This window comes from Berghia stephanieae, chromosome 9 (assembly GCF_034508935.2).
Source record: "Berghia stephanieae isolate SIO BIC M18660-M18661 chromosome 9, UCSD_Bste_1.3, whole genome shotgun sequence".
Lineage (NCBI taxonomy): Eukaryota > Metazoa > Mollusca > Gastropoda > Nudibranchia > Aeolidiidae > Berghia > Berghia stephanieae.
The window spans coordinates 47,085,342-47,107,841 of NC_088368.1; the positions used below are offsets into that span (position 1 = coordinate 47,085,342).

Genomic DNA, 22,500 nt, shown 5'->3' on the forward strand with positions numbered 1-22,500 from the left:
TTTATTTTCACTTTTCAAACCTGTCGTGATCCCAATGGAAGCCAATTTTAACTGAGCCGCTGAGTGATAAATTTCACAGTTTCGTCTAAGCCAAAATTGACCGCATTTGCCTGGACGGAAGTAAAAGTATGAAAAAGAGAAATTCGTCTACCTGAAGTGTGTTTTGTAGACACCTTCAAATCGAAAGTTAAATGATTGCTACAAGCACATCTCAATTCTAGTTTCTTCACTGATTGGGTACCTAATTATAAGGAACGATGGTAATTAGCCTAATTAATTCCCTCGTAAATTAGTTTTCTGCCATTGCTTTGCTCAAGCCAGCTTGTTGTTTACCTTTCATTTTGATTCTTTGGATTTTTCCATTACGAATTATGAAGAGTTTCAGTCAATTTTTTATAGAGCTCATTTACAGGTCGTGACCCACGGTTTATTGTTTGAACCGTATTTGCTTTGTCTCAGAACATAAATCACATCAAAACCTTACACATAGTCCGTTACAACGTTGCACCACATCAAAACCTTACATAGTCCGTTGCACCAAATCAAAACCTTACAGTCAGTTCGTTACAACGTTGCACCAAATCAAAACCTTACACAGTCCGTTACAGCGTTGCACCACAACAAAACCTTACATAGTCCGTTACAGCGTTGCACCACAACAACACCTTACATAGTCAGTCCGTAACAACGTTGCACCAAATCAAAACCTTACACAGTCCGTTACAAAGTTGCACCACATCAAAACCTTACATAGTCCGTTACGTTGCACCACATCAAAACCTTACATAGTCTGTTACATCGTTGCACCACATGTCAACCAAGTAAAATGAGTGGTCAAAGGTAGCCATCTGTGTGGTAATACGATTTCTGAATGCAGAAGGAAAACATCCTTTGTTAAATTAGGCCCATGAGGATGTTCGAAGGTCATACCAGCATATATCTACACGTCGATCACATAAGGATGTTTAGATGTCATACCAGCATGTATCTACACGTCGATCACATAAGGATGTTTAGATGTCATACCAGCATACATCTACACGTCGATCATATAAGGATGTTCGAATGTCATACCAGCATATATCTACACGTCGATCACATAAGGATGTTTAGATGTCATACCAGCATACATCTACACGTCGATCACATTAGGATGTTTAGATATCATACCAGCATATATCTCTACACGTCGATCACATAAGGATGTTTAGATGTCATACCAGCATACATCTACATGTCGATCACATAAGGATGTTTAGATGTCATAGTCATACCAGCATATATCTACACGTCGATCACATAAGGATGTTTGATGTCATACCAGCATACATCTACACGTCGATCACATATGGATGTTTAGATGTCATACCAGCATACATCTACACGTCGATCACATAAGGATATTTAGATGTCATACCAGCATACTGGGTGGGGATCCTGACCTCCCATAGCGGGCATGGAGGTACATACTGTGTCTTCTATCCCCTTATATCTTATCCAACAAGCTTTCTGTCTTTGTCTTGGAATGAGATTACTTGTTTTTTTCCGAGCCCTCGTCGGAGTCCTAGCTGAGAGGGAAACAGTCAAATGCCTTGTTATTGTTTTGGGAGATGATTTTTTTTCCTTGTAAATCATCTCTCTGTCATGTATTATTGTATTTGATATTTTCAACGTATAATGTAACAGGGCTGAGAATCTTCCGCCTAAAGGCGGATTTCCGCCTAAATGGTAGTTTATCTCCGCCCATCCCATCACATTTCCTCCTTTTTCAAATTTGCCGTGTCAAACATTTTCCTCAAAACCACAAAATCACCATTATGTCATATGTCATATTTTGACACCTGTGCTCAGTCTCGTGAAATTTAGTGACGGTCCCGTTTTTATGACGTTGGGCCAGACAGCATGGCACCAGATGTCACAATAGACACAGACGACCAGTAGTGTTCTTTGATTAGTTAGTTGATGGTTGAAGGGGAAGGGGAGGGACAAATGGGTCTGGATTTTTTTTCCCTGTTGAAGGTACCTATTACCTTTTAAATCTCTCTCTCTCTCTCTCTCTCTCTCTCTCTCTCTCTCTCTCTCTCTCTCTCTCTCTCTCTCTCTCTCTCTCTCTCTCTCTCTCTCTCTCTTTTTTTTTTTTTTTTTTTTTTTTCCCTTTGCCTTTCTTTCTATTTTTCTTTTCTTCTTTTTTTTGGATATAGAATTCAAAAGGTCAATACATAAGTTATTCTGGTAAAGAAGTCTCTCCTCGTCCCCCCTCTCTCTCTCTCTCTCTCTCTCTCTCTCTCTCTCTCTCTCTCTCTCTCTCTCTCTCTCTCTCTCTTTCTTTCGCAACCACATTAAATCATCTGGTATATAGAAATGATATATTAGAACAAAGCAATGGTGGTTGGCTTAGTTAAATCTTTTTTCTTTTTACCTTTTGACTATGGCTTTAAATTTGAGAGATTCTTGGGTTGTATTTATAAGCTGACTAACTACTAGGTTTCTGATTCTTTGCTTGTGTTTGATCGATAGACCGAGAAATGTTCCTCCTTTTTAACAATTGCTATTATCATCACTGAATAAAAAAAACACTCACCAAAACCACTACATCATCTCTACCACCCCTACTATTACAATCACCACCACATCATCATCCCTACCACCACTACTACTACTACTACTACAAATAGCACCACATCATCCCTACCACCACTACTACTACAACTACCACGACATCATCAACCCTACTACCACTACTACAACCACCATCATATCATCATCCCCACCACCACTTCTACTTCAACCACCACTACATCATCATCCCTACCACCACTACTATTACCACCACCATCACACCATCATCCCTACCACCTCTACTACTACAACCACCACCACATCATCAACCCTACTACCACGACTACAACCACCACCTCATCATCCCTACCACTACTACTACTACAACTACAACCGTCATCCCTACCACCACCACCAAACCATCATCCCTACCACCACTACTACTACAACCACCACAACATCATCCCTACCACCACTACTACTACAACTACCACCACATCATCATTCCTACCACAGCTACTACAATCACTACCACATCATCCCTACCACTGCTATTACTACAACCACCACCACATCATTAACCCTACTACAATCACCAAATGTTGTAATTACACTTTCAACTTTTGAAATTCCACCGAGTTGTGTTAGAAATTGCTGCGAGACAAATTTTCGATCGCATCTCAGTAAATTTTAGTGAAATTCAAATTTATAGGTTATGGTCGCATGGATGGGTCATGATCTTCACGAAGAAAAATTTCCTCCTTTTTTGTGACCAGTCATTCTCACCCCTGTGTAAGCATTTGAGTGTATTCCTCTTTGTTGGATTTTGTGCTTGTGTCTGGATGAGACATAGATGATCTCAAACTAAGTACATTGGTGGTATGCTCTTGGAATCTACATCTGATCCCTATTTGTTCCCATTCCCCTTTGTCTTACTTTCTCTTGGGTGCTTTAATTGTAATTCTAGAACTTTTTACTATCCCATTTTCTTCCTTTTTTACTGGCGCTGATATAACCTAAATGTGTTGCAAGCGCCGTAAAACCCTTAAAAACAAACAAACAATACCAGCATATATCTACACGTCGATCACATAAGGATGTTGAGATGTCATACCAGCATACATCTACACGTCGATCACATAAGGATGTTTAGATGTCATACCAGCATACATCTACACGTCGATCACATAAGGATGTTTAGATGTCATACCAGCATATGTCTACACGTCGATCACATAAGTGGGGAGTGAACCTGAGACTCAGGGAAGTGTACACCCGTGGGGACTGAATCTGAGACTGGTTATCGACGGGTTTCGTAAAAAAGCAATTACTTTTTTACGAAACCTGACAATATCCGACAAAGTTATGGGAAGTTGGCAACTATGGGGAGTGAACCTGGGACTCAGAGAGGTATACACAGTGGGGAGAACAGGATATAGGTTATCAATGGAATATGAACCTGGGACTATGGGAGATGGATACCCATTGGGAATTGAAGCCGGACTATGGGAGTTGGGTACCACCAGAGGAGAATGAACCTGACACTGACACTATAGGATGTGGCACCAATGGGGATTGATCCTGGGACTATGAGAAATGGATACCATTGGGAATTGAAGTCGGACTATTGGAGTTGTGTACCAGAGGTGCATAGATCAAAACTACCCTGAAAAAAAATGGACAAGAATTTATACCGATGGTTCATGCAATAAAGAACACACGTGCGGGGGCCTGGGAGTGCACATCGAGTACACAAATGGTCAACAAAAGGAGATCAGCTAACCGACTGGTACTCGCACTTCAATCTACAAGTCAGAGGCAGATGCAATCCATGAAGCTGTTAAGCAAATCCTCTCAGAAAATGAAAAACCAAGACACATAGTGATTTTAACAGATGCTAAGAAAATTCTGGAGGATATACAAATGATGTCCTTTGCGGATCATATAGACGCCTTGGTGGAAGACCTCATAAAGCTAAGCAAGTTTACCAACATTGTACTGCAGTGGATTCCAGGACTCTGTGGGATACTTGGAAATCAGATCGCTGACCAACTGGCAAAGGCAGGCAGTCGCATGCAGCAACCCTCCCCAATGTACTCAACAGGAGAAATTAACAAAATGGCCAAATTTATCCAGTCTCAGAGATGGAGAGAGAAGCACCCAGAATACAACATGAATGACCCAATCAAGGTGCTCGACAGAAAGGAACAGGTCATCATCTTCAGACTGAGAACTGGACACAACCAGTTAAAGGAACATATGTGGAGGATGTCCAGAGCAGGTGCCTCTGGTGTCCAGAGCAGATGCCTCTGGACAATGTGACTGCGGACTTGAAAATGAAAATGGACATCATGTCCTAATGGAATGTCCAAGGTACAACCAGTTGAGAAGGAACTTCTGGCCTGACCCAACCCCATACTCAAAGAAGCTGTACGGCAGTGAGGACGACATCAGGACCACTGTGGGCTTCATTCACCAGACCGGACTGACCATGTGACGTGACGGGAACAAAGAAGAAGTCGGACTATGGGACTTGTGTACCAGAGGAGAATGAACCTGACACTATAGGAGGTGGCACCAATGGGGATTGATCCTGGGACTATGAGAAATGGATACCATTGGGAATTGAAGTCGGACTATGGGACTTGTGTACCAGAGGAGAATGAACCTGACCCTATAGGAGGTGGCACCAATGGGGATTGATCCTGGGACTATGAGAAATGGATACCATTGGGAATTGAAGTCGGACTATGGGACTTGTGTACCAGAGGAGAATGAACCTGACACTATAGGAGGTGGCACCAATGGGGATTGATCCTGGGACTATGAGAAATGGATACCATTGGGAATTGAAGTCGGACTATGGGACTTGTGTACCAGAGGAGAATGAACCTGACACTATAGGAGGTGGCACCAATGGGGATTGATCCTGGGACTATGAGAAATGGATACCATTGGGAATTGAAGTCGGACTATGGGACTTGTGTACCAGGAGGAGAATGAACCTGACACTATAGGAGGTGGCACCAATGGGGATTGATCCTGGGACTATGAGAAACGGATACCATTGGGAATTGAAGTCGGACTATGGGACTTGTGTACCAGAGGAGAATGAACCTGACACTATAGGAGGTGGCACCAATGGGGATTGATCCTGGGACTATGAGAAATGGATACCATTGGGAATTGAAGTCGGACTATGGGACTTGTGTACCAGAGGAGAATGAACCTGACCCTATAGGAGGTGGCACCAATTGTATCCATCTCCCATAGTCCCAGGTTAACTCCCGACTGGTGTTGTTAGTTTTTCCCTCGTTGCTTCTATCTGTAATCTACATTTTTTGCCAAATTGGGACCTAAAATTTGCAACAAAAAAACCCCCAAAATTTGCCCAAAAAATTGCCGAGGAGAACTAAGCCTTTCAAAAAAAAATTAACACGCGATACAGAAAAATATATATATAAAAGACAATTTATTACATTTAGAGGCTACATTATGAATAGCGTTGTTACAAAGATTTTAAAGGATCATTATCCCTAGAGAGTAGCTTCCCTTGGTTTTGGCCCAGGCAAAGCTGCAACATTTCTCAAGTTCCGCACTCTTTTTTTTTTCCGTTATTTTGTTTTCGATTCTTTTTTTCCCCCAAAAAAATTTGCCAAGCAATTTGCCAATTTTCCCAAAATTTGCCACGATTTGCCAATTTTGGGAAATTTGCGGATCGCCCTGATATTTGCGGCCGCAAAAAATGCAGATGACAGTTCTATTAGTATTAGAGAGACGTCCACATAATATACGATAATACGATTACGCATGTACACGATACCACGATTACGCATGTACACGATACCACGATTACGCATGTACACTATACCACACGGTGTGTCTTTTTTACGAAACCCGACCAATCCCGACAAAGTTATGGGAAGTAGGTGGCAGTGGGGAGTGAACCTGGAACTCAGGGAAGTGTACACCATTGGGGATTGAACCTGGGACTGGGTTTCGTAAAAAAAGAACTAGTGCTTTTTTACGAAACCCGGCGAAACCCGACAATATCCAGCAAAGTTATGGGAAGTAGACAACTGTGGGGAGTTAACCCGAGACTCAGGGAAGCGTACACCAGTCGGGAGTGAACCTGAGACTACGGTTATCGGCCAGTTTCGGCGGGTTTCGTAAAAAAGAATTAGTGCTTTTTTACGAAACCCGACAATATCCGGCAAAGTCATGGGAGTTTGGCAACAGCGGGGGTGATCCTGGGAATCAGGGCGGTGTACACCAGTGGGGAGTGAACCTGGGACTATGTAAAAAGGATATCAGTGGGAAATAAACCTGGGACTAAAGGGAGATGGATACCATTGAAAGTTGAAGCCGGATATGGGAGTTGAGTACCAGAGGAGAATGAACCTGACACTATAGGAGATGGGCGCCAGTGTGAAGTGAACCTGGGACTCAGGGAAGTGCACACCAATTGGGACTGTTGGAGATGGATAACTGTGGGTATCCGAGCCAAACTATAGGAGTTGGGTACCAGAGGAGAATGCACCTGACACTATAGGGGGTGGGTGCCAGTGGGGAATGAACCTGGGACTATGTAAAAAGGATACCAGTGGGAAATAAACCTGGGACTAAAGGGAGATGGATACCATTGAAAGTTGAAGCCGGATATGGGAGTTTGGTACCAGAGGAGAATGAACCTGACACAAATTATTGTAAACACGCCTAACAGGCAAGACGTGTCGTTGTGTGCTCTGGTGTATTTTAATTGTTTTGTGATTTCTACATATTGATACCTGGACATTTTTACTTCGTTGTACTCGCTAAAACATAATGTTTCTTATTGTATAGTTTTTATCAATTCTTAAGAAAGGACTACTGTATAATTCTGTATTTTATCATGGAAACTGTAAGTTTTAAAAGATTTTTACACAGTCACTTAATGGCCGCCGCACTCTTACGAACATTGTTCACCTTATTTTTAGCCGTGATTTACCACCATCATTATTTTAATAATTGTGAACACTTTTATTCAACATCTGATTTTTACAACAGGCCTCGAGGCGGTAAACGTAAACAACGTCACATTCCAGCTGTGGTTTTTAACTCAAGTGATCCGATTTTTTACAATAATATTAATAAGAACAGGCCTCGGGGAGGCAAACGGAAACAACACAACATCTCAATGGTAACAACTCGTCGTCCACCCCGCCCCCACACAAACCCCCGTCCACCACCAACACTTGTAACTGTACCGACCACAAACAGTTTCACAAACGACAACAATAACATTGTTATTGGTCTTCTGAATGCACAGTCCTGCCGTAACAAAACCGAAGAATGAAACGATTTATTAACGGAGAAGAACTTCGATATACTATTTATAGTAGAGACATGGCTCTCACAGTCTGGAGACGACCCAGTTGAAAAAGCTATGACACCCCCTGGGTACCAATTTAGATCGTTTCCAAGGAAAGATCAGCGAGGGGGTGGCATTGGCGTATTTTATAAAACAAAATTATGTAAACATGTGGAAATCATCGAAATGCGCTACAAAACAATGGAGGCCATTGATCTTAGATTATCCCTCCAGAATACAAGATACAACTTCAACTGCATCTACCGACCGCCAGCAAACAAGAAAAACAAAATAAAATTGCCTGATGTTAGGAAAGAAATCAACGAGATGCTAACTTTGCAACACACGCGTCCTGGCCATTCAATTATACTCGGCGACTTTAATTTTCACTTCGACAACGTCACAGACATCGCTAAATTGCACGAGTCACTATCGGAGAACAACATGTGCCAGATCGTAACAACGCCAACCCACTCTGCTGGTCATATTTTAGATTGGGTAATTGTAGAAAATTCAGAGTTCCAAAAAACCAACGCCACCGTCGATTATCTCCCCTTTTCGGACCACTCCCTCATTTCTTTCAATCTTGACGTTTCAAAACCATGCCAAGAAACCACCACCACATCAACCAGAAACATTAAAGGCATTAATTTGGACAATTTCAGAGGCGATTTAGAAACAAAACTTACTAAAAATTCAATGATTTCTCCAGACCAGTGGAATAGTTGTCTCATCGAAACGCTTGACAAACATGCGCCATTCCAAACAAGGACCGTCACCAACCGCAAGTATGCTCCGTGGTATACGTCGGACGTTAAAGAAGCTAAAACGAAGTGTCGGAGAGCAGAAAGACTGCTGAAAACATCAGGCCTTACGATTAATCGTGAAATATTCAAGAACGCATTTCGTGCCTGGAAGACAACAATAAAAAAAGGCAAAGACCACGTATTTTCTTTCAAAATTCGAAACTTCTAAATCTTGTAAACAATTATTTAACATCTGCAATGATCTACTTGGACGTGAAAGATGCACTTCATTACCATCTACAACCAATCAAAGAGACTTGCCAAACACATTTGTCAACTTTTTTAAAGACAAAATCCATAACATTCGTTCAGAACTAGATCGGCATGAACCATTTATAGATACAAATACATTCTGTGGTACCCCTTTAGACAAGTTCCAACCAGTTTCACCTAGTTTCATAAACGAGTTGATAAAAAAATCCCCCATTAAATTCTGCGACCTTGATCCCCTACCAGCACAGCTTTTGGCCAGCTCCATCGATACATTATTACCATCCATTACATCAATCATAAATACATCCATACTGACTGGCGAAGTTCCATCGTGCTTTAAAAGTGCCCTCGTCAAACCACTTCTGAAGAAACCATCATTGGACCACAATATATTAAACAATTATCGTCCTGTATCAAATTTACCTTTTTTGTCAAAACTTTTGGAGAAGGTAGTTCTTACACAATTAACATCTCATCTTAAGAACAACAGTTTGGAACAACCCTTTCAGTCAGCCTACAGACATCAACACAGTACTGAAACGGCGCTTCTTAAAATCTTTAATGACTTGTTATGTAATGCTGATGCTAACAATATCAATGTATTATGCCTTTTAGATCTTTCAGCTGCCATTGACACCATTGACCATGACATTTTGTTAAGAAGACTAGAAAATACGTTCGGCATAAAAGGAATTGCCCTTAAATGGTTTACATCATATTTACAGGATCGATGACAGACTGTCGTGGTGAATGGTGCTCAGTCAGAACAAGTTTCACTAAATTTTGGAGTGCCACAAGGCTCTGTTCTTGGCCCTGTCCTTTTTACTGTATATATGCAGCCCCTTTCTAGTGTGATATCCAGATTCAATCTGAGTTATCATTTGTATGCAGATGATACGCAAATATATGATTCAGCACCCCTTAATAATTTACAGTTCTTAATACAACGAATTACGAGCTGTTTTAATGAGATTAAATCTTGGATGTACCACAATAAGTTAAAATTAAATGATAGTAAAACTGAGATTTTAATGTGTGGAAGGCCGAGTATCCTTAAACAGGCAAATAAATCACATATTACTCTCGGAAATAGCACAATAGAATTTTCAAATAAAGCAAAAAACCTTGGCGTCATCATTGATAAAGATCTTTCAATGACAAGCCACGTGAATAACACCATACAATCTATGTACATAGAAATGAAAAAAATAAGCAAAATTCGTAATTTAATACCGAAGCATATAACAGAACTTTTAATTAATTCCCTAGTTTTATCTAAATTGGACTATTGTAACTCCCTTTGGGCGAATTTAACTAAAGACAAAATTAGCAAACTTCAGGTTGCTCAAATAACGCAGCCAGGCTCATTGTACGCAATAACAAAAAATACCCGTCAGCAACTCTTCTTCTCCGTGAGTTACATTGGCTTCCTGTTGAAAAAAGAGTTGCCTATAAGATTTGTACTGTTGTCTACAAATCCCTGAGCACGAACAGTCCCTCCTATATTAAAGACCTTCTAAACATATATGTCCCCAATAGAAACTTGAGGTCAAGCAATGACCAATCAATCCTTGTCAAACCTAAGCCATTGCGTAAAATAGGTGAACAGTCTTTTCAATTTTCGGCCCCCCATTTTTTGGAACTTTCTCCCGTCACACGTGAGATGCTCGGATTCGTTGACAACGTTCAAATCTCGCTTAAAGTTTTATCTTTTAACGTCATAATGTTGCAATAATATTTTCATATTTTGTTGTTGTTAAATTGAATTCGTATCACGTTTCCTTCACACTTGTCTCACTGTAATATGTTTTGTTTTATATCACTGTAAAGCGCTTAGAGCCTGTGACAACGGGGTAAAGCGCTATATAAATGCCATTTATTATTATTATTATTATTATTATTATTATTATTATTATTATTATTATTATTATTGGAGGTGGGCGCCAGTGGAGAGTGAACCTGGGACTCAGGGAATTGCACACCAGTGGGGAGTTAACCTGGGACTATGTAAAAAGGATATCAGTGGGAAATAAACCTGGGACTAAAGGGAGATGGATACCATTGAAAGTTGAAGCCGGATATGGGAGTTGGGTACCAGAGGAGACAACAAGAGATGAAGTGAGTAGAAAAGTGCCAGAAGACAATAGAGAATAAAAAATTTTCGCGGCCGTGGTGGGGTTTGAACCCGCGACCTTATTGGTACGACAACTCCGCCTGGCCGGTGAGAGCGTGACTCTACCGTATGACCTATCCACGAACACGAGGAGAATGAACCTGACACTATAGGAGGTGGGCGCCAGTGGGGAGTGAACCTGGGACTATGTAAATAGGATATCAGTAGGAAATAAATCTGGGACTAAAGGGAGATGGATACCATTGGGAGTTGAAGCCGGATTTATTTCCCACTGATATCCTTTTTTAGATATTCCCAGGTTAACTCCCCACTGGTGTGCAATTCCCTGAGTCCCAGGTTCACTCCCCACTGGCGCCCACCTCCTATAGTGTCAGGTTCATTCTCCTCTGGTACCCAACTCCTATAGTTTGGCTCGGATACCCACAGTTATCCATCTTCCACAGTCCCAGGTTAACTCCCAATTGGTGTGCACTTCTCTGAGTCCCAGGTTCACTTCCCACTGGCGCCCACCTTCTATAGTGTCAGGTTCATTCTCTGGTACTCAACTCCCATATCCGGCTTCAACTTTCAATGGTATCCATCTCCCTTTAGTCCCAGGTTTATTTCCCACTGATATCCTTTTCACATTGTCCCAGGTTCACTCCCCTATGGCGCCCACCCCCTATAGTGTCAGGTTCATTCTCCTCTGGTACCAAGCTCTCATATCCGGCTTCAACTTTCAATGGTATCCATCTCCCTTTAGTCCCAGGTTTATTTCCCACTGTTATCCTGTTTACATATTCCCAGGTTAACTCCCCACTGGTGTGCAATTCCCTGAGTCCCAGGTTCACTCCCCACTGGCGCCCACCTTCTATAGTGTCAGGTTCATTCTCCTCTGGTACCCAACTCCTATAGTTCGGCTCGGATACCCACATTTATCCATCTCCAACAGTCCCAATTGGTGTGCACTTCCCTGAGTCCTAGGTTCACTCCACACTGGCGCCCATCTCCTATAGTGTCAGGTTCATTCTCCTCTGGTACTCAACTCCCATATCCGGCTTCAACTTTCAATGGTATCCATCTCCCTTTAGTCCCAGGTTTATTTCCCACTGATATCCTTTTTACATAGTCCCAGGTTCACTCCCCACTGGTGTACACCGCCCTGATTCCCAGGATCACCCCCCACTGTTGCCAAACTCCCATGACTTTGCCGGATATTGTCGGGTTTCGGCGGGTTTCGTAATAAAGCACTAATTCTTTTTTACGAAACCCGCCGAAACTGGCCGATAACCTTAGTCTCAGGTTCACTCCCGACTGATGTACACTTCCCTGAGTTTCGGGTTCACTCCCCACAGTTGTCTACTTCCCATAACTTTGCTGGATATTGTCGGGTTTTGCCGGGTTTCGGCGGGTTTCGTAAAAAAGACACACCCCGATACCACATGCTATCGATAACCACAGAGTACTCGGATCCGCCCAGGAGTACCAAAGAAAAATGACGCAATTATTACTTGTTTTCGGGAAATCCCGATATTTCCGCCCTACTCACATGAATGATTGCCAATTTGGTGTTCAAAAGGCCAAAACAAACAAAAACAAACAACCTAGATTATCTCTTTGAAGCCGATTTGCCCGGGAAAACATTTGGTTTAGCGATTTAGAATTTCTTTTGTCCTAGGTTTGATTCCCGATCTCAGCAACGCTTAGTTGAGTTCTTGGGAAATGATGTTTACTAATATTCTCTCACCGTACTCCGGTGTAAAATGAGTACCTGGACATAAACAGTGGGAAAAGAAATTAAATATTTGTAACAGGCGGCATGTCTCGTCCTATAATTTCAAGGTATCTATTGGCTAGAGACCACTTATAAAGCGCCTTGAGCACGTTTAGTGGATCGTACACTAAACTCAAGGTATTCTTTTGAAATTCATGTCACGTATGTTTATCTAGTTTGTTAACAAAATAAACATTATTTTTATGGAATACAGACATGTTTACCCCTATGTTTACAAGAAGTGGTCGGGTTTTGTAAACATTAGATGAAGACACTTACTCGTGGCAGCAGGATAAGAAAGTTTAGTTAAATTTCCATTTTATGTGCATTAAAAAAAAAATTGATACTTTGAAAAGTTGGCATTTTTTCATATTATATGGCATATTTCTGTAACTTGTTTGGCATTTTTTGCAAAAAATATCTTGGCAATCCTGGGTGTTCATAACAAACGAACCAATGAAAAGACATGACGAGTGCGAGTCCCGACTTGGTTGTGGACATAAGGCAAAGGAACTAGTTTGAGTTTTCAGGACGAGCTGGTTGTTGTCCCATGTAGGGCATAGAAATGAATCACTAACTAATTTCTTCACTGTAATGATTGAGGTTCTAAGGGTTGAATGAGAAATTTATTGTAACCTATATGAAAGATGTATGAATGCCAATTATGAACAAAGGAATGTAACCATGTATATATTTTAGTGTAAATTAGTAAAGTAAGAATTATTTCCCTTGAATCTTTATATCCCGCTATTTAGTCAATTATAGTTATTTCCCCTTTTTGTCTACATGTATATATATATACAGTTACAGGAAGTAAATAAAATCATTGTTCACAAGTGCTTACAAGAGTCTTCAGAGTTTTTCTTCATTTCACCACGTTGGCTATCCAGAGCCATCAGGCTATTAAGAGCCTTGAACATAACATTTGGCGACGAGGATAAAACCTACAACATTTCTATTCTCATGAAGGTATTTTTCTAGTGTCATAATTTTCAAGATGTCTAGTTTATTTGGCAATATCAGTGAGTTCAATGCTTCAAAAGAAACAATTTCAGACTATTTAGACCATCTGTCATTTTACCTAGATGCTAACCAAATTGAAGAAGACCACAAAAGGAGAGACATTTTAATCACAGTTATTGGATCATCACAATTTAGATTATTAAAAAATTTAGCAGCTCCAAACAATTTAAGAGAATTAACATTTGACCAAGTTTGCAAATTACTTACAGATCATCATGAACCCAAACTTCCAAAATATTTACAAAGAGCTAAATTCGATCAGAGAACAAGACATCATAATGAAACTGTGCCCGCATTCATTGCTGCTCTACGACATTTGGCTGAACATTGCGAATTTGGAAATTCCCTAAGTGAAAGACTATGTGAAAAATTTGTAACCGGCATAAACGACGAAAGAGTTCAGCGAAGACTATTAGTAGAACCTGATTTAAATTTAGAAAAAGCTGTGAAATTATCCTCTTCAATTTTGCAAGCTCATTCTGGTGCTAAGGAGCTAAATCATGCTGCAGACCTCAACTTCAGTAAGCAAATGCCTAAAGGTAATTTTTCAACAACTTCAAGACCCCCCAGCACAAATTCTAGACCGCATGGCACAACATATCCACATGGTGCTACTCCCAGATCTACTTCTCGTTCACATAACTCAACGCCCCAACATCCTCAACGTAGTAACCAACAACAACAACAACGTCGACAACCATGCTATGGATGTGGTGGACCACATTCTCGACATCAATGCAGATTCCGTTATGAAACCTGTTATAAATGCAACAAGATAGGTCATATCGCTAAAGTGTGTCGTGCTAATACCTCCATTCATCAAGAACGACGACTGCAACACCAGAAAAACCATCTTCTTCAAGAGACCGATGACGACAACCAAATTAGTGGGAATTTTGAAGATCTACATTTATACAACATTTCAAAATCTAAATTAAACCCCATCAGCATAGACTTGATCATCAACAACCGCCCTATCTCATTCCAGCTTGACACTGGTGCTGCACTCAGCGTAATCTCCTACAATGACTACCAACGCTTCTTCGCCGAGACCCCGATCAAACCGAGGACCTGCTCACTGCAAACTTACACTGGAGAAAAAGTCAAAGTTCATGGTGAGATAATAGTCAGTGTTTCGTATGACAATTCAGTTCATAATTTACCATTACTCATTGTAGAAGGAGAGGGGCCGCCCTTATTCGGTAGAAACTGGCTAGATAACATGCAGTTAAAATGGAATGAAATTTTCACCATCAGATCTACACCCCAATCACCCTCGCTTCAAAGTGTTCTTGACAAATTTAGTAATGTTTTTGGTGACAATGGCAAATTAAAAAATCACGAAGTCAAAATTCATTTGAAACCAGATTCGGTCCCAAAATTTTCGAAAGCCAGGCAACCTCCTTTTTCTCTTAGGGAAGGGATAGAAACAGAGATTACAAGATTAGAAAATAATGGGATAATCAAAAAAGTGCAATTTTCTGACTGGGCCACCCCGGTTGTTCCAGTAAAGAAGAAAGATAATTCTATTAGATTGTGTGGTGATTACAAAACAACAGTAAACAAATGTATTGAAAACGACAAGCACCCCATTCCTAGAACAGAGGATCTACTCGACAAACTTTCCGGTGGCGAGAAGTTCACGAAGATCGATTTTTCAAACGCTTACAATCAGCTGCCTTTAGACAGTGAGTCGCAAAAACTTACAACAATCAACACTCACAAAGGTTTATTCCAATATCAACGTCTGTGTTTCGGTTTGAGTTCGAGTCCCGGTTTATTTCAACGAGTCATGGATTCACTCTTCAAAGACATACCTCAGTGCTGCGTTTACTTTGACGACCTCTTCATCACAGGAAAAGACGACCACGAACATTTGAAGACTTTGGAGCGTGTGCTCAACATAATTCGAGACAATGGATTGTCCATTCGGCAGGAAAAATGTCAATTTCTCTCTGACTCTATCACATTCCCGGTAGTGTCGAGCGGAAGTCTCGATGATACCTCAAGTCATCGGCCACCAACACTCAAAACTTCCCGAACTCGATGACCAAGGAAAAGTCGGGAATTCCCGAGAAGTAGCACTTCAACTGAGCTTTGGATGGATTTTTTGTATTAAAACTTAAAATACATTAAATAAATTCACTTTGTATAATAATAAAACATTGATACCTATAACCATTTTGATCTATTTACGACGTTTGTGTTTTGTTAGCTGTTTAAAATATGATATAACGTCAATACCCAATACCAATGACTAGGTATTGAATGAAAGCACCGATGACTAGAGTGATGCTCGAGACTTTTTTGAGTCTCGAGACTCAAAAAAGCATCGAGACGCAAAAAAGTCTCGAGCTTCGCTGGAATCATCGCTGACGAGAGAGGGGTGAACAATGCAGATAGTACACATTGTTAGTAACGCGTGCGTCGCTCGCGCAGTATAGTCTCGAGACTCGGGACTCGGGACTCAATACGAGAAGCATCGACGACCAAGATTCTCGAGACGAGAAAAGCATCGAGAACTAAGTGGAGGTCGGGAAGTTCTCAGTCGTCGATGACCTGGCTTCTCAAAACCTAAAGCATCGTTGACCTTTTGGTGACCCGGATGCCCTCCCCTAATTCCTGGGATACCGACTCGATAAACAAGGATTACATCCCTTAGACAACAAGGTCAAGGCGATCGAAAAAGCTCCGCGTCCCAATTCAGTGACAGAACTCAAATCCTTTCTTGGACTGGTAAACTATTATTCCAAATTTATTCCTGATTTCTCTAATATGCTTGCTCCATTATACAAACTACTCAGTAAAGATGTTCCTTGGCACTGGTGTAAGGTGCAAGACCAAGCTTTTAAAAACGCAAAGTCTTGCATCACATCAGATCGTGTTTTGTTGTTGTTTGATTCTAACATGCCCATCATTCTCACTTGTGATGCTTCTCCTTACGGAGTTGGCGCAGTTTTATCACAAATTGACAACGATGGCCATGAACGCCCTGTGGCTTTTGCTAGTAGAACTTTGAATAGTGCAGAGAAGAATTATTCTCAATTAGACAAAGAAGCTTGTGCGCTAGTGTTTGGTGTGAAACGCTTTCACAAATACATTTATGGACATGACATAACTATATTCACAGACCATAAACCCTTACTTGGTTTATTGGGTGAGCATAAAGCCTTACCTGAGCACGCTTCGGCTCGTATGCAACGTTGGGCAATATTGCTGGCTGGCTACAGCTATCAATTAAAATTTCGCCCAGGAAAGGACAATAACGCAGATGCGCTTAGCAGACTGCCATTAGACGAGTCGGAACCTAGCGTAATTCCGATAGAAATTGAATCCCTATTCAATTTGCTAGAGAAACTGCCTATCACTTCAGAACAAATCAGAAACGAAACTAGGAGAGACCCCATTCTAAGCCAAGTTTGTGACAAAGTAGTGAATGGTTGGCCTGAACAAAGTGTAAATGAGGATCTACGGCCATTTAAAGTTCGTGAGCACGAACTGAGCATTGAAAACAATTGCTTACTTTGGGGCACTCGTGTTGTAATTCCACGCAGTTTGCAGCGTGATGTGTTGAAGCTACTCCATGATACACATGTGGGAATTGCTAGGATGAAGGCACATGCTCGTGAATGGGTTTGGTGGAGCAAAATTGATTCGGACATAGAACAAGCAGTAAAATCCTGTTATCAGTGCCAACTGCACGGCAGGCAGCCTACTAAGGCGCCATTACACCCTTGGGTGTGGCCTGAAGAACCATGGGAAAGGATTCATCTTTGCCGGACCATTTCTCGGCAAAATGTTCCTGATAGTCTCAGATGCTCATTCTAAGTGGATAGAAGTAAAAATCATGAACAAAATCACTGCCACTGAGACTATTATGGAACTCCGTGATGTGTTTTCCTCTATGGGTCTCCCAAAATTTGTTGTCACGGACAATGGTCCCACGTGGATTTCATCACAATTTTCTCAATTCATGTTGGCCAATGGGGTAAAACACATCACGGTGTCGCCATACCAGCCATCATCGAATGGCCTGGCAGAACGCGCTGTACAGACTTTCAAGCGGGCGATGGTAAAAATTTCAAAAGGCACGCTAGCAGAGAAAGTGCTCAGATAAAGTGCTCTAACGAAATATCGAAATACTCCCCATAGCACTACCGGAAAGTGTCCTTCTGAGCTGATATTTGGTCGTAAAATTCGCACCCATTTCGATCTTTTGCACCCTTCGCTTGAAAGTCATGTGCGTACTCAGCAATTAGCACAAAAACGCGCTCACGATCAACATGCCCGTGATCGGGATGTTGGCATGGACGATCATGTGTTCGTCAGGGCGTATAACAGTTCTAGTAAATGGATACCAGGTGTCGTGGTTGACAAAACTGGACCATTATCTTTCAGAGTCAGCACTCAAAATCATGGTGTGGTGCGCAGGCACCAGGACCAAGTTAGAACACGCACGTGTTCTGATAGCGATAATGATACTGATACCAATGCACCGGGCCTAGTCAATTCTAGCATGGGGGAGGAAAATGACAGAACTTGTACACACAATAGTGTCGATGATACTACTGAACCTTGTACAATTGAGTCTGCGTGTACAGGTGATAGTCCCAATCCCAATGATACTACGTCTGCATCTCAACCTTGTGTAAATGAGTCTCTGCCGATACCATTGCGTAGGGCTAAGCGCACAATTAAACAACCATAGAGGTTGGATTTATAATTTTCATTGCTTTCTTTAATTCTGTTGGTTTTTCTTGTTTTGTTGTATATAGTTAAAACTAAAGGAGGAGGAATGTAATGATTGAGGTTCTAAGGGTTGAATGAGAAATTTATTGTAACCTATATGAAAGATGTATGAATGCCAATTATGAACAAAGGAATGTAACCATGTATATATTTTAGTGTAAATTAGTAAAGTAAGAATTATTTCCCTTGAATCTTTATATCCCGCTATTTAGTCAATTATAGTTATTTCCCCTTTTTGTCTACATGTTACAGGAAGTAAATAAAATCATTGTTCACTAGTGCTGGGTCGAGTTTGAAACGATCAAATCGAGCGGGTTTTCGATCGAGTCCTCTAAAATCGAGCGGGTTTCGGGCGGGTTTCGAGTCAGTGACGTCATCGAGCAGTGATTCGTTTGAAAAAAAAAAACACGAGCAACTCGTTTGCCACAGGAAACTTCACATACCCCTCCCTCTCTTATGTCTGTGGCTGGCTTGACTGCAGCTGGTTATGATGGGGGCTGCCAGATGGCCAAGTTCAAAATTGGTTACTAAGAAACGCTTTTCTATTATTATTCATTTTTTAAAAAAAATCTTTTATTTAAAAAAAAAATGAAAAGATAAGTTAATCCAACTGTAGTCGATTCTTTTGTTAATCAAAACCAATGAGTTTTTCAAGGGAGTCAGAATGCTTGTGGTGTTTGGCTATTTGGGGTCTATTTGACTACTTGGGCAAGAAGAAATCTGGCTGTCTGGCAGCCTTGATTATGATCGTTCGTCGCATCACACACACACACACACACACACACACACACACACACACACACCTCCCACCACCATCATCCCGCTGTCACCTTAACATTTCATATTTATGTCGCGCCAAAAGTTGTCGGCCGCCCCCACCTCCCATAATTTGTCACTGGTCGTCATCGCCTCTTGTGTGTGCGGGAAAGGTCGTGTCTTTCATTTCATTATTTGAAAATAAATGAACAAGAATGGTGTGTTTTTATTAGGTAGGTAGATAATAATAATATTTAGCAGGTTCCACACCCAGACACACACGGATTGCCCGGACACGATGATAACGATGCCGACGACAATGGATGACGACGATGATGATGATGATGATTATCGTGTTTCTGTTTAAAAAATGAAATACTTTAGCAGGTTCCACCCCCACCCCCCACACGGATAGACCGGACCCGAAGATGATGATTGTGGTATTGCTGGCTGTTACGGCTGTGATGAGGATGATGATAATGATGATGATGATGACGATGGCGCAGATGGTGATTATTTGTTCGGTCGCTCAGTGGTACGGTGTCTCTTGTCACAAAATCAAGCCTTGTCAATGGCCGGATGAGTGACAGGACAGTGATTGTTGAAAATTGTTAAGTCCTTTTGTAAGGCACTTGACTCAGGTGTGAATGTATTCTTATCTTATAAGCAATGACGGGTATTGTAAAGAGCTTTAATACAAAAAGACTCCAAACAGCGATCGGTACCTACTGTACAAAATGGATGTATGGTCGATATGGCGTGCCGGAGGAATAAATTAAATTAAATATTGTGAAGTTCATTGAGCATGGTAAATCCTTGGAAATGCGCTTTGAACTAATACACCTGCTAGACAACTCCGATTCCAATATAAACGACTGATTAATGTTCCCATATATAAACTATAGTTAGCTGAAAATCTTTCTTTGTCGGGACTCCAAAAGTATGGAACGGATTAGACAAAGAAATCAAAGGGTCTTTTAGGAGCACTGATTGATTTTAGATTGATTATTACATTGAAATGTGTTGATATTTATTTTATCCATTATTATTAGGGTGGTGGTGGTGGTGGTGGTGGTGATGATGATCCCGCTGATATGATGGTGATGATAAATAAATTAAACATAATTCCCTTTATTCATCCCATAGGGGAGATTCGTCTTTCGGGTCTATTCTAAGGGAAGACTGGAATAACCCAAGCGACAGCCGCAGTGCAGCGCCGCAAATTTAGTTAGGGCAAGGTGACTTGCTCAAGACCACTCAGCGGCGGGTGATCGAACTCGGTACCTTTCGGGTGCCAACCAAAGACCGTACCGCTGCCCCTGATGATGATGATGATGATGATGATGATGATGATGATGATGATGATGATGAGATGATGATGATGATGATGATGATGATGATGATGGGAACTAACAAAGAATACACAGGCATCTAAAATTGAAACATTCCATATTCAAAGCTAATGTTTTACTTTAAAAAATTGAGCTTTACAATATCCACTAAATGTGATCAAAGCGCTTTGTAAAGGGGTCCCTGGTCAACAGCAACATTTAATATGTAGGACGGGACATGCCGCCTGTTAGGCGATATTACAATTTTTCAGACAAAGACAACGCTGTTAACGACCAGGTACTCATTTTACACCTGAGTACGCTGAGAGAATGTGAGTAAAGAGCCTGTCCAAAGACTCAACTATGCATCGAGCGCGAGGCTCGAACCCAGGACTTTCCGATCCCAAAGCGGGTGTCATACCACTAGACCATTATAATGCACGAGACCCATGGTCGACTAGAGTACTACCTATAGTTACGTTATGACTAGACCACATAGCCGCACTACTGTAGGAGTGTTCATTGATAGAGGGATGCGTGTGTGTCATAGAAATAGCCTTTGTGTGTGTGTGTGTGTGTGTGTGTGTGTGTGTATGTGTGTTTGTGTGATAGTCAACTTTAGTAGGTTTAATGAAGTCTTGTCACACACGCGTGATACACCTATACGAATTTCCCTGCCACTGCCACCCAGACACACTAACATCTGACAAGGAGTGAGGGCTGTGGAAGAACCACAGACTACCGTGTGCAAACGTTGGCGATTGGTATCGGATGGCAAACTGTGATCGTTTGAATTTGAAATGATTCGAAACACTCGTTACCCCTCCGCTCGCTCGGATCCTGATCGTCTCAAGCTCGTCTCACGTGTCATGATCGTCTCAAGCTCGTCTCAAGCTCACAACCCGCTTGATCGTTTTACGATCGAGTGATCATTTTACTAACTCGCTCTTCTGGCATTGAGATCGAGCACTGACTCGTGGCTTGGCGCTCGATCGTCGATCGGGTAAAAGCGATCAAATAACCCAACACTATTGTTCACAAGTGCTTAGCCTACAAGAGTCTTCAGAGTTTTTCTTCATTTCACCACGTTGGCTATCCAGAGCCATCAGGCTATTAAGAGCCTTGAACATAACATTCACTTTATTCTTAAAACGTTTGCAGTGTATAGAAATGAATCACTTACTAATTTCTTCACTTTATTCTTAAATCGTCTGTGAATTTGAATCGGGTTCCTATTTTATAATCAAAAAAACAGACGGCCATTGCTGTGATTTAAGCCACGTTCATCAAACAGAGATTGTCGAATGTTATATTCTACAGCCACTTATTGGGTAAGTTGTCGTTTTCTTTCATTCTTAAATTATAATCATCCCCCCTTCTCTCTCTCTCTCTCTCTCTCTCTCTCTCTCTCTCTCTCTCTCTCTCTCTCTCTTCTTTTTCTTCCCCTCTCTCTCCTCTCTCTCCCATCCCCTCTCTCTCTTGCCTCCACCTCCATATTTCAATCTCTCTCTCTCTCTCTCTCTCTCTCTCTCTCTCTCTCTGTCTATCCCTCCATGTCTATCTGCTCTCTCTACTTCTCTCTCTTCCCTCCTCCCGCTCCGCCCCCCCCCCTCCCCCCACTTGTCTCGCTCGCTCTCTCTCTCTCTCTCTCTCTCTCTCTCTCTCTCTCTCTCTCTCTCTCTCTCTCTCTCTCTCTCGTTCACTCTTATTTTTTTTCTTTCTCTCTTTCCTCTCTCACTCTCTCCCCTTCTCTTGTCTTTCTATCTCTCCCACTCTCTCTCCCAGTCTCTCAATCTCACTCTCCCTCCCTAATCTCTTCCCCCCCC

The 22,500-nt window shown here is 41.5% G+C and overlaps 1 protein-coding gene across 1 annotated transcript in view; it reads left to right on the plus strand.

Annotated features, from left to right (window-relative positions):
• The first annotated feature begins 21,695 nt into the window (after nucleotides 1–21,695).
• Nucleotides 21,696–22,500, plus strand: part of LOC144980347 (uncharacterized) — an 11,468-nt gene continuing 10,663 nt past the window's right edge. Inside the window, exon 1 of the mRNA XM_078928015.1 lies at nucleotides 21,696–22,005. Within this exon, the coding sequence (XP_078784141.1) occupies nucleotides 21,979–22,005 (27 nt within the window). The 5' untranslated portion in view covers nucleotides 21,696–21,978. The remainder of the gene's footprint in view (nucleotides 22,006–22,500) is intronic.